Consider the following 14,699-nt stretch of genomic DNA (forward strand, 5'->3'; position numbering starts at 1 on the left):
ATGTGTTACGAATATGACAAACAATATTGGTGTCCAACGAAGGGTTAAGTATGCACAGTAGTTTGAAAATGTTCCTATTAGCAAAATCATAGACTTTATGGGGACTATTCTGAATGAAAACTCCTCATGAGTTTTGTCTGTCTGCCGTTTCTACTTTAAAGAGAAAGTGAGAAAACTCACGGGGAAGCTTTCATTCAGAATAACCCTTTTTGCGAAAAGACCGTACAAAAAGCGTGGGAGGAGAACTTGTGTCCTTATACGAGTACACCAGTCTCTCCCGTACAAACCTATCACGTTTGACTCTAGTGACCCCTACATACCTGGCTGGTCGAATACCCGGAATTAGACAAAAGAGAGATAGGGCGAAAAGAAGCGTATAAGAAACCTAGCAGCAGAGGAGTTACCACTCCAATTTAAGATTTGTGATGCTGCAGACGTCATCCGAAACGTGAAAGCATCAAAGCGTTGGGTATGAACCCGATGTTGAGTATTTAACAAGTTTCCTCAATCTATTCAACATCAGCATGTATTCCGGAAAATGCACAGTGGTCTTTGATAGGCAATGCGGTGGCAGTGTGGCATGCAAATGTTAGCGCAACGCAGTGAATGAAAATAACCGAATCAGCACAGCATGTTAACGATTCAATACCAGCTCGGGTGTTATCGCCCTGAGCATCAACGCCACAATTTAGTGGACAGTCACTGTAGTGGACTGTATGTACATACCCAGCAAACCAATCGTACCGACTTCGTAACGAAATCGGAACAAAATGTCGGACGTATCGTCCGAAATCGTAACGATATCTTAACGAAAGTTGTATGAAGTGGTTGACATAATTTCGGAACAAAATGTCGCAGCGACATCGGATCGATTTCGTAACGAAATCTGAAGAAAATCCTTAAGAAATTCGGAAAGGAAATTTTTATCCGACATTCGTTCCGAAATCTGAACGAAATCGGTACAAAATCTGAACTATTTCCTCTTCGAAAAATCGTTTAGAAATCGGAACGAAATCTGAACGACTTTGCTTCCGAAATTGTTCAGACGTGTCGGACATCAGACATTTGGTTTGCTGGGTATATTTAAAGAGGGTCCTTATTATTATAATTCCAAAATCCGCTACTAAGTAGAAAATCTTAGCTTATCGTCCGAACAATCTGCAATAAATCTGCCTTTATACGGGTATATGTATATCGACATGTTTACATTATGTATTTTGCCATGTTAGTCTTCTTTATGAGGATTTATTTGACGTATACGTAATGGATTTAACAATTTAATCCACTAGGATTTATTTAATATGTATAGTTATAGCCTGTTATAATATAGTCCTTTGCCCGATTAACCTTCTTTATGAGGATTTATTTGACGTACTATTAGTTACATGTAAACGTACTTAACAAAGGTCCTGAATAAATATCCGAGTCCCTCAAACTTACTGGACAATAGTGTATAAGTTATAGTGCTCTCTAATCCAGGCCCTCTCCAGTGTCACACAGAAGGCGCTTTCCATAGCAGGACTTTTCTACAGAATGGGTGGAGTAGTGTTCTTGGCCAAATAAAGAATCGGTGGTTGGTTTTGGACGAAAGTTAAAGCTGGGTTTCATTTTCCATACAGGGGTAGTTGTTTAATAAAATATTGCTGTTTCCATTCAAAAGTCTGTATTTTAAAGCATCTTTTTACCAAAATGTATTCCTTTTTTTTTTCTTTTTTAATTTTGTACGCCAATATGTGTGCATACGTGTACGTTCATGTCACCGCATATAAGAAATGAGATAACAAATTATTATGTACTACATTTCTACATTTAAGAAACAAAAATAAACAATAAACAAATATAAGAACTAAATTAAAAAAAAAAACTTGTTAATCAAGGCAAAAAAACACAAAAAAACTGAATGTTTTAAATTTAATCCACAGATTTGTTGTGATCACAAAATAAGATAAAAAGAAATTCCAAAGGGGTGGGAGGGGTTGATATGATGATGGAGAAAAGATCACCACTACAAACGAAGACATATCAAAATAAACAAAACATTTTTTGCATAATTTTGCCCTACTAAAGTCGTGTTGGGATGTGTGGGTAACAACAAATTTAATAACAAATTTATAATGTATAAATTGTCCACCATTTGCATTTTTATATTATTCATGAAAAATTAACTTAAATTTTCACCAAAGAATAAAAAACATAAATTGCGTTACACTTTTATAAAATTGCTGATCTGTTGACACACATATTCCAAGTTTTTATTTTTATACTTTTGCCTTTTGTTTAGTTTCCACTTATATATTTTTATTTATGAACACTTACTATTTATACGCACTTTTTGTTTCTTTTTGCTATTTTCATTATTTATATTTGAATTATTAATTGGATTCGGTTGTTGATTGTAGCAGAAAATAGCCAGCATTCGTCGGTGACAAGCAGAAATAAACGAATCCAAATAATAACGAAAAACGACAATCATATGTAAAAAGTCAACGTCAACAGTATGAGCCAGGGATGGGATTGTTTAATTGACCATGGTACAAGGCAAGGCAACAACTAACAAATTTACAAAAACAAAATTGTTATTAGGTGTGTACGATAACTTTCCCAGCAATAATTACTCAGTCAGTTCCAGCAACCCCTCTCAGTGAATTTTACTCTCTCAAGCAAGAAAAATTGCAGAAAGTTATCGAACAGCACTATTCAAAAACTTGCAAGAAAGTTAGCTGTTTCCGAAAATGTATGAAATTTGTTTTTGCTTCTTTTGATATTTTAAACCAAACACAACAAAAACATAAATTTTAAAATTGCAGTTTACTTATTAAATGCTTTAATCCTATCCACAACGCTTTAGAATATAAAAAAATGTCCAATTGTGTAATTTTCTTGGTCAAAAATGTTAACATTTCGAGTTGTTTACATTGAAGAGGTGATTAAAACTCAGCTGATCAGACTTGCAAATTTTTGAGGGATAAATTTTCCCAGCAAAAATTTGCAAGTTCTCAGTCACGAAACTCTCCAAAAATCTCTTCAAACTCGCTCTCTTTTGCTGGATAATTTTGTTATCGAACAGCATTCAGTAAAAATTTGTACGAATTTGTACAAATTTTTTGGTTACGTACAGACCTATTGGCAGCCTGTTTCTGTATGTCGAAAGAAGAATGTGTGCGAATGAAACACGTCCAAACTCTTATGTGTTCTTCAAATTAGTTTTTTGTTTTGAAACAAAAGCAAAGGTAAAATTATTTCGAAATGTAAAGTTTGGGCGAGTTTCATTCGCACACATTCTTCTTTCGACATACAGAAACAGGCTGTGAAAATCGTTATAAAAATTTTCTCAGGAAAAACATAAGTACATTCTGAAAATCCTCTATAATAGAAGAAATTTGAATTAAAATATAAAGCATACAGAACATTCCGAAAAACAAATTTACAAAAAAAAAAAAAATGTAAAAATGCAGCTGATTGTATAAATGTGTCTTGGTACAAGGTAATACTATGTTTACATTTACGAAATCCACTCGATTTCAAATGTCAATTCCATAGCCCAAACGTCAAATGAAATCCAATCGATTTCAAATGAGTTTTTATTTGACGTATAAGCAAAGGAGTTGACAGTTGAAATCGAGTGGATTTCGTAAATGTAAACATAATAGTACGTTTATATATAACTGGATGTAATAAACCCACTGGGTTTCAAATGTCAATTTCATTGGTTATATGTCAAATACCCCATTTACACTTAACCGGGTTAACTCAGTGGGTTTGGTTTTCAAATGTCAATTCCATAGCGTAAACGTCAAATAAATCCTCATAAAGAAGGTTCACTCGCCAAAAAGCTCTATTGCAAACGCCGTTAAATAAATACTCATAAAGAAGATTAACCCTGCAGAAACTATAATGTAAACAGGCTATAAAACATGGTTTAGACTTATGCCATGTTCATACCAGCATTTGAATCACGTCGTTCGTTCTCATAATTACGTACACGAATTAACCCGTTCATACGACATGGTACACAATTCATAGCAACATGATTCATATTTTCATAGTTTTTGTTTACTGATTTCAAAGAAAGCTTCAGCCAAAGGACGAGTAAAATTAATTGATATGAAATGAAAAAATATTTGTCCTTACAGATATCTATTCAATATTAAAATCCATTATTTTCATTCATGTTTTCTATTTTTTCTCAAAATTTTTGTGTTTTCAGAATATTTTCAAAATTTTCTATTTTAAAAATTAACGAGAGAGAGACCTACCAAAATAACTTTTTGGTATACAGACTTTCCGGCAGGCATTTGATTTTTGTTTCTAAATTTGTACGCGAATTTGAAACGATGGACAAGAAATGTAACTGCAATGAGAGAGAAGACAAAATGTGCTATGATTTGAATTTATACTAGTCGTTAAACCGTTTACTTGTCATTCAAATTTTGCAGTTTTTCTAAAAAGGTTTGGATTTTTAATACATTTTTTATTTTTTCTGTCATAATTAATTTATTTCGATAAATTCTCTCATTTGTTAGAGATGGGACACATTTTATCGTCGTTCTGAGAGTAATTTAAATTGAACAATGTTGTTCGTTCTCAAAATTTTGTATGGGAAATGAAGTAATTATATTGTAATTTGGGTTCGAACAACGAATATGGATCGAATTAGCTGTAGTATGAAGAAGGCATTATACTATGATTAAGTGCATTATCTCGACTTATTTGACATACAGTTAGTCACCAAATGTATTGCAAAGACCAAAATTTTAAAAAATGGCATAATAATTATTCGTTTATGGCCAAAAATTATGTAAACATTTTGTGTAAATCTTTTGCTATTGTATGCCGTTTATATTATAGGGTTTTGCGGGGTTTCTGAGGATTTATTTGACGTATAGGCTATGGAAATGACCTTTAAATCCAGTGGGTTTGTTACATCCGGTCATATATAAACGTACTATTGATCCTCAAAATAATATTCCGTCAAAATATACACAGTTTATTTGCGATTCATAACAAGTACAGACCATGGCACAATTGCCCAGGTAGTGGTATCACACCAGCTGATCGAATATGAAAACTCAAATCCCTTTATAAAAAATTATTTTCGTTGTAATTTCCCCAACAACATAAAGAAAGTTGTGACATATGTAAACATATTTAACATTTTACGATGCCACTACTTGGGTAATTGTGCCATGGTACAGACTGACATAAGAATTACCAAGGCATATTTATATAATGCCATGTTCATAGCAGTAATTGAATCACGTCGTTCGTTCTCATAATTACGTACACGAATTAACCCGTTCATACGACATGGTACGACTAGTATATATTCAAATCATACAAATTGTGTCTTCTCTTTCATTGCAAATGCATTTCTTGTCCATCGTTTCAAATTCGCGTACAAATTAATAGCCCGTTTAGACTATACCCTTATACGATGTTTAAGGGCATTATCTCGATTTAAGTGCTTAATCCACCCAAATCCACCCTGATTTACCATACAAAATTAAATCAACTCAAAACTTGGATTTCTTTTAAATCAAATGTTAAATCGAAATATTTTGATATACAACACTGCTTTTTGCTCCTAAAAATGCAAATATTGCAGTCTGTACGAATATAGGCAACTATGTTCACGTGTCTTTTATTTACTAGGGTTATGACTTTTTGACCTTTTTTCTCAAAAATGATTTCCTATAGCGAGAGTGAATGAACTTTTGCCTATTAAAAATTTGCTCCAAAATGTTTTTCCTGTTGCACGAATAAGTGACATTGTGCCTATTAATGACTAAAATAATTTTTATTTCATTTAAATTTTAAAAAAGGACCGCACAATGCACTTTAAATTTATGTGATACATGGAATAAAGCTATATATGATACAAAATGATATATATGTAATAATATGGACTATAAAATTGGTGAGAAACAAAAGCTTATGTCATTCTGGATATTTCGTGTGGCTTTAACGATTGTTTTGAGTTATTGTTGTGCTTAAGTGACTCCAAAATTTTGTCCAAAAAGCTCATCCATAAAAACTTTAAAAGCTTTTTGTGCGTGAGCTTTTTTCTATCGAATCACCTTGTAATTAAGATTGTATCTTATCTTATGCAAAATGTGACACAGGGATGTGAGGTTGTAAAAAAGTCATAACCCTATTATATACATTTTTCAAATAACTGTAAACACAAACACACAAAAAACAAACAGAAGCGGAAAAATAGAAGAAATATTAATTAAAAATAAAATGGAAGTAGATTTAATTTAACATAAATTGTAAACAACATATTTAATAGCAATTTGTCAGATTATTTTTTGCAGTATTCCATTCCATTTTTAATTTTCAAGCAATTCGTTTTGCAAATTCGCGTATGTATACGTAAACAAAGATCAGCTGACTGGCATCTTATATCATTTTAGACTAGTCTAAACAACTAGGATATGAAAGTTGGATTTAGAAATCGAGTCGATTTAAAATGACTAGTCTAAACGGGCTATTAAATGGAATTGACATTTAAAACGCAGTGAGTTTGTTAAATCCGGTTATAGATAAACGTACTACAACAGTAGTATGTATGTAAGTATGAATATGAAATGTATTTACCATTTTTTTGCGTTATACAATACGAGTTACTGTGGCCTAATTCTCGCATACGTGATCGAGTTATTTCGATCAATATTTTCAGTATTTGGATTACGGCATCCGTTGTCGAATAAACTTTTGAGTGGAATCTTGCGAGTTTTTGCCCGCCACACATCTGCTGTCGAAATGACTATTTTTGTGGCACAGAACGAACTTTAATGAAACATTTTGCAATAAAACTAATCAAATTCACATACTAAAGACTTTTTCAATAAAAAAGAGGCTGTTTCTTAAAAATTAAAAATATATTTTCCAACGCCAGTATGCGATTTTTATATTTTCAATTATTTTATACAATTTCCATGTTTTCATTTCATTTTACGAGAAACTTGCCGCACAACTACTTATTTGTTTGTAATATTTTTTGATTACCATATGTTTCACGTTCGATAACCGCATGTATCGGTAACTTTTTTAAATAATTTCGATCGTATAAGGGAATCCAAAAACTTCGATCGTTCGTAATTTGTCTTCGAACAAAAACTCGATCGATAACAGATGCGAGAATTAGGCCCCTATCCATGGAAGAATAAGAAAAGGTAGCAGCCACAGTTTATACAGTTGGCCATTCAGAGTTCTGTTAACAACATTTGACAACAAACATAATAGATTGTTCATTATTGTGATTTGATTTCCTTTGTATTTTATGTATTTGACAGCAAACTAAATAGTCAGGGCTAACTAGTTTGGGCTGAATGGCCAACTGTATAAACTGTGGTAGCAGCAATACACAGCTGATTGAACTGGGTTGTAACGTTAGTGTCAAATTTCATATGGCATTTTAAACATTTATTTCTATTTCGATGTATATTAGGGACATATATTTTTTGAGAAAAAAAATATATCATTCGGAAAAAACAATTTCCCAGAAAAACTTCTTCATATCAATGATATGTAACCTCCTCCAAGTTCGAACGATAAGCCGCGCAGTAAATCCCCGCTTGTAGAGGCGATACAACGTTTGTTAATATGTGAGGTATTTTGTTAAAATTTAAAAAAATAAAGCCAATAAACATGTGCTTCTTTGATTTCTAAAACAAAACATTGAAACAGCTGCTCCTTTTTCTATGAATTTCCAGCGACCCCAAACTTTTCTGCAAGAATTCTACTTTCTGCGAGAATTTATGCATTTAGTGGAATGATGTGGAAACATAAAAATTGAAAATGTAACGAATTTTCATTCATGTTTTCCAAAATATTTAAACAAAAGTGAAAAATTATTAGTTTTTTAAATTCAAATAATTTATAGACATTTCCTTGTTTTGTTCACAAATACAACTGGCAGTAACGTTACAAACAAAAACAAATTCCTTTGTGGTTATTGTTCGAGTTGTATTTGTTGTAGTATTTACTTTACCTTATATTTGTTCTACCATGGCCCCCCCTATCCTTAAAGGCATTTTTTCAACTGAAATTTTTTCACTGGGAAAGAGAAAAACATTCCAAAGACCAAATAAACATAAGTCGCTGTATCAAGTAGTTATACACTAGTTCCAGTACCAAGGATCAAGATCTATATGTACACAAGATCATATTGTCCTTTGTAAAATATATTCACTCCATGTAATAAAATAAAGTGTGGCTAATGCATATACGCATTAACCCATTTATCTGACTTCAAGTTACTAGTATTTTTGGCTATAATTTCTGACTACCGAATTGAGTGGTTACTGGTAATGCAGTGAAGGGACAATTGGGTTTCCCAAGACTATCGATTTGTCTGGTTACTGGTAATGCAATGATTGGGTGGTTACTGGTAATGCAGTGAGGGGACAATAGACCCCTTCCTATGACATCCCCATGTTAAAGTCACCAGTCTATAGTATTGCGTGTAGATTGGGTGGTAACTAGGGGTGTTTACCAGTAGCCAGCAAAATTGCTAGTTATTCCCTATTTACCCGAACAACTGGGAAAAGCTATCTTTTTTAATTGTGTGAGCGAGCAAATTGACACACACCGACAGCAGAAGGGCGCCCTTTGAACAGCCCTACATTAGGCGCCCCATACATGATCAAATTGGCTTGTCAATACTTGTAATTGTATGTGTAAATTTTTCAAAATCTGAGACTGTGTGTGTGAGTTTGAAATGCTTGATGAAAATCCAAATCGATTTGATTTTCAAAATTAACCCCCGTCAATCCGGTTTATTTTCAAAATTGTCAAAAAGCAATTTTGAAAAATAGAAAATTGTGTTTATGAAGAAATATTAAATTTGTCGATTTTTTGAGGAAAAAATTGAAGATTTCGGTTGTAGATTGAAAGCTGATTGAATGTGTAGCTACACACTTATCCAGCACACACGGACAGAAAGAGTTCATCCGCTGGACAAGCCAATTTGATAGTTATGGGGCGCTTTAAATACAAATATTGAACAAAATAACAAATAATGACTTTTCCAAAAAATGTATAGCACTTAAACGAGGGCATGTTTATATTATAGCCGGTAAAAAGCTCAAATGTAAACATAGCGCTACTGTTCCACAGGAAAAACAATAGGTCTGTACGATAACCCAAAAGTTTGTACAAATTTGTAAAAACTTTTACAGAATGCTGTTCGATAACAAACTTGTAAAGTAAAAGAGAGCGAATATGGAGAGAATTGTGACAGAATTTTGGATACTTTTGTTACTGAGAACTTACAAGTTTTTGCAAGCAAAATTTTCCTTGTAATGTTTTGTGACGGACTTTGCAATTTTTGGCAAAAACATAAACAAACATTTGGTTATTAAAATAATTACAAGATAAAAAGAGAAGAGATGACTAAATAAATTTTGGAAAACGTCTTATTTTGTAAAATAACTTATTTTGTAGTTTGTGATGATTGTTTTATTTCTAAGGTATCAAATCCCAGCAAAAAGCGGCGCATCCATGGAGTAGGAGGAACACTATGTGGACGGCCAGCCGTTAATTTATGATGTGAAAAGAGAATTATATTTGTAGCAATTTATAATCAAACAATTTTCGTAAACAATCTTCGATTGTTAAATTAAATCATATCCGGCAAACTTTTTGTTTGTCAAATCAGCTGACTTCTTGCAAGTTTTTGCAAATTGTTGTTCGATAACATTCTGCAAATTTTTAGCTTCGAGAGAGTAAAATAAGTGGAGAGAAGTTACTTTTTACTTGCAAAGTTATCGTACAGACCTAATAGCTACAGATGAAATCCTTAATTAGTCCCAACTCTGATGAAAACAAAAAATGGGGAATAAAAATGAAATAAATAACACAAGACCAGCTGTTTAGCATGTTTGTGTTAGTAATGATATGCAATAACAAAAATAAAATACATGTATAAAGAGGCAGAGAACATAAGAAACATAAACAAACTTTAATCTCATTTCATATGTGGGTTCCGCGGAGGAGGGGAAATTGAAAATCTAAACATTTCAAATCACTAAAATAAATACAAAACAAATCTATAATCAAATACTGATAAACAAATCAATTAATGCCTTTTTAAGTTGTTGACACCTATCTTGTATGAAAAAGCAAATCTTATAAATATTAAAATTAAGTTATGTTTACACTGGTAAGTATTAAATAGTCAAAACAATTACACTAGTTAACAAATTACTAAAATTAATGTTTACTTGCATCCCTTCAATTTTATTATTTGAAACAACCTGCTTTTTATTTTATTAACGTTGACGGACAATTTTGCAAGAATGCAACTTATTTACTTATTTTGCTGAAAATTCTTGACAACAGTAGGTGTGTTTGTTTATTTAACAATTTGTACAAATTTGTACAAGTTCAGTAACTTCTTGTAATCGGCTAAGGTATTTTTTATTGTACTGTAGAGTAAACGAACAACATCTATGCTCTGTTCCAGAACCTGCAAGAAGCTACTATTTTTTACTACGATAACATTTTTTCCTTTATGTTATCGGAAAAAATAGTAAAAATTAGTAGATTCTTGCAGTACTGGAACAGACCACTAGTAACAATTTGTACAAATTTTGAGTAAACGAACACACCAAGTTTTGTCACTTCTGTTAATTTGGTTCTGAATTTAATTCTACTTATTGTGGTTTAAAAATAACTTTAATTTTCGTATAGTATTTGTGGCCTCCATTATCATGCGATTTTACACAAATACAAGCTGTTATTTTCTGATAACTGTTAGCGAGTTCTTGATATATAGGCTAGAAGGTTTTTTTTTTTTGGTTTTCAATTAAAACAAAGTTTATCATATTCTCTCCCTGGTGAGCTCGTCCATAATACCAAAAACCATGATAATAGACAGAATACATTGTGGTTAGTGTGTTTTAATGTTTGGAAATTATCAAAATGACGTTAACATTAACTGCTAATGCTATGTTTACATTTACGAAATCCACTCGATTTCATCTGTCAAATCCATTGGTTAAACGTCAAATGAAATCCAATGGATTTCAGATGAGATTTCATTTGACGTTTAATACTATGTTTACATTTACGAAATCCACTCGATTTCAACTGTCAATTCCATTGCTCAAACGTCAAATGAAATCCAATCGATTTTAGATGAGTTTTCATTTGACGTATACGCAAAGGAATTGACAGTTGAAATCGAGTGGATTTCGTAAATGTAAACATAGTATAAGCTATGGAATTGACAGATGAAATCGAGTGGATTTAGTAAATATAAACTTATGCTATGTTTACATTTACGAAATCCACTCGATTTCATCTGTCAAATCCATAGGTTAAACGTCAAATGAAATCCAATGGATTTCAGATGAGATTTCTTTTGACGTTTGAGCTATGGAATTGACAGATGAAATCGAGTGGATTTCGTAAATGTAAACATGTTCTACATGTGTTCTACTTTTTTCACCACACACGGCCTGGGTGTACGTCTCATCGTAAAGAAAACATGATAACGATTTGTCAAAACCGTCGAACAAACCACAGGCTAGAACGAATATGTCAAATGGAGTATCTTTACCTGCGAACTAAACTAATGTAGTGTGTAAATATGACCATTTTTGAGAAGAATATTACATTTGCTGGGACTGAAAGAAAGGATGCTTCTATAGACCCTTTCTGAGAGAAAGTGTGTTTCTATAGACCCTTTCTAAAAGAAAGGGTGCTTCTATAGACACTTTTTGAAGAAAGCGTGCTTCTATGGACACTTTCTGAAAGAAAGGTTGCTTCTATAAACCGCTTCTAATGGGTACTTTACACGATATGTTTTTTACATATGAGTTGTCACTTCTCCCATACAAAATGTATATGCAAAGTGACAGCTCATATGTAAAAAACATATCGTGTAAAGTACCCATAAAAGAAAGGGTGCTTCTATAAACCTTTTCTGATAGAAAGTGTGCTTCTGTAAACAGTTTCTAAAAGAAAGGCTGCTTCTATAAACCGTTTCTGAAAGAAAGGGTGCTTCTATGGACCCTTTTTAAAAGAAAGGGTGCTTCTATAGACCCTTTCTGATAGTAAGTGTGCTTCTGTAAACCGTTTCTAAAAGAAAGGGTGCTTCTATGGACCCTTTCTAAAAGAAAGGGTTCTTCTATGGACCGTTACTGAAAGAAAGGGTGCTTCTATGGACCCTTTCTTTTAGAAACGGTTTACAGAAGCACACTTACTATCAGAAAGGGTCTATAGAAGCACCCTTTCTTTTAAAAAGGGTCCATAGAAGCACCCTTTCTTTCAGAAACGGTTTATAGAAGCAGCCTTTCTTTTAGAAACGGTTTACAGAAGCACACTTTCTATCAGAAAGGGTTTATAGAAGACCCTTTCCGAAGGAAATTGTGCTTCTTTGCTCACTATTTTATAGGATCTAAAAGATAAGCTAGAATTTCGTATAGATGGTTAGTAACCAAATTGGATTTCTAATGGGTACTTTACACGATATGTTTTTTACATATGAGTTGTCACTTCTCCCATACAAAATGTATATGCAAAGTGACAGCTCATATGTAAAAAACATATCGTGTAAAGTACCCATAAAAGAAAGGGTGCTTCTATAAACCTTTTCTGATAGAAAGTGTGCTTCTGTAAACAGTTTCTAAAAGAAAGGCTGCTTCTATAAACCGTTTCTGAAAGAAAGGGTGCTTCTATGGACCCTTTTTAAAAGAAAGGGTGCTTCTATAGACCCTTTCTGATAGTAAGTGTGCTTCTGTAAACCGTTTGTAAAAGAAAGGGTGCTTCTATGGACCCTTTCTAAAAGAAAGGGTGCTTCTATGGACCGTTACTGAAAGAAAGGGTGCTTCTATGGACCCTTTCTTTTAGAAACGGTTTACAGAAGCACACTTACTATCAGAAAGGGTCTATAGAAGCACCCTTTCTTTTAAAAAGGGTCCATAGAAGCACCCTTTCTTTCAGAAACGGTTTATAGAAGCAGCCTTTCTTTTAGAAACGGTTTACAGGATCACACTTTCTATCAGAAAGGGTTTATAGAAGACCCTTTCCGAAGGAAATTGTGCTTCTTTGCTCACTATTTTATAGGATCTAAAAGATAAGCTAGAATTTCGTATAGATGGTTAGTAACCAAATTGGATTTGACATTTCACATATGATGTTAAATCTTTAAGAAAGCTGGCATATATTCTTCCTGGATATGGTTTTTGATCTCATTTAGTTATATGTATGTACCTAAGTTAATAACTTTGCGAACACCATTCATATGCTATTTTTATATTTCACACAACAATGGGATAGATTTACAGGTGTTTTAAAGCTTTTGTTTTTATCGAACTCAAAAAACGTTTATTTTTTTAACAAATAAATAAAAAAACAAAAGACTCACTGTTTTCTTATATCTAGGTTGATGTTCCAGCAATAATTTCCTCTTAAAGGGGGGTTCAACGTTTTAAGACATTGATAAACGTTTCATGCGGCACATTAATGTTGGCAATTTGTCGCATTTTCTTTTTACCCTCAGCTTGTTGGCGTAAAAGTTTCATACGTCTGGTAACATCACCACCATACTAAAGAATGAAATATAGGAACATATTTTTTATATTTTTCTTCTTTTTAGCAGTAAACCAACCAACTTACCAATTTGGCTGTAACATCTTTACGATATGCCTTTATGGTCTCCCTAGCCAAAACTTTACTCCCAACACATGCCTGTATTGCAATTTGTACCATCTGCTTTGGTATTGTTTCCTTCAGTTTCACTGCCATATCACGACCAATATCCTTGGCTTTACTAACATGTACAATGCGACAAAGTTCATCCACAGGTCTTCCATTTAGATGTATATCAAGTCGTACCAAATTTGTTAAATGATAACCATAATCTTCATAATTAAAACTGGCATAACCCGAACTAATAGACTTAAGACGATCATTGAAATCTAATATGATTTCACTCAGTGGCAGTACATAATTCATAAGTATTCGATCATTGTCAATGTTAATGGAACTTTCCTGAACACCACGACGTTCAACACACAGACTTATTATTTGTCCAACATATTCTGTTGGTGTTATAATTGTACCCTTTACCAATGGTTCATAGTATTCTTTGATGTTAATTGGTTCAGGGAATAGTGCAGCATTCGATATTTCCATAGTATCAGTACCCATCTGCTTAATCATTTTGGGATTTTTCAATACAATACGATATGTAACAGAAGGTGCTGTTATAATGGGTTCGGCACCGAATTCTTGTTCCAAACGTTGACAAAAAACTTCCATGTGTAGAAGTCCTAAGAAACCCAAACGCCAACCTTGACCCAAAGCAGGACTAGAATCTACTTTCATAGTTACAGCAGAATCATTTAAAATAAGCTTGTCGATGGCGCTTCGCAATGCAACATGTTTTGATTGATCCGATGGAAATACTCCAGCATAAACCATTGGTTGCTGGGGTTTGAAACTACCCACAGCATCACATGGTTCATTTTTCAAGTGGAATGTATCACCAATTACAGATTCTTTGCTATTACGCATGTTAACAGCTATTAAACCAACTTGGCCAGCAGATCTGAAAAGAGAAATAGAGAGAAAAGAAAGTAATGTCAACCAAAGCCACATAACGCAAAAAAGATAAATTTGTAGCGAAATAGACAAACTTCAGTTAAATCTGCACCTCAGTCCACTTTGGTTCCAAATCAATTTTT

General features: G+C 33.0%; 1 protein-coding gene across 2 annotated transcripts in view; it reads right to left on the bottom strand.

Annotated features, from left to right (window-relative positions):
* Positions 1 to 14,699, bottom strand: part of waw (Translation factor waclaw) — a 73,778-nt gene that overhangs the window by 23,079 nt on the left and 36,000 nt on the right. For both annotated transcript variants that reach the window (XM_073971870.1, XM_073971869.1), the window contains 2 exons: positions 13,630 to 14,563; positions 13,379 to 13,559 (listed from right to left, as the gene is read on the bottom strand). In XM_073971870.1, coding sequence (XP_073827971.1) covers positions 13,434 to 13,559; positions 13,630 to 14,563 — 1,060 coding nt within the window. In that variant the 3' untranslated portion in view covers positions 13,379 to 13,433. The remainder of the gene's footprint in view (positions 1 to 13,378; positions 13,560 to 13,629; positions 14,564 to 14,699) is intronic.

This window comes from Musca autumnalis, unplaced genomic scaffold, assembly GCF_047663935.1.
Source record: "Musca autumnalis isolate F117 unplaced genomic scaffold, ASM4766393v1 scaffold_3, whole genome shotgun sequence".
NCBI classification, from domain to species: Eukaryota; Metazoa; Arthropoda; class Insecta; order Diptera; family Muscidae; genus Musca; species Musca autumnalis.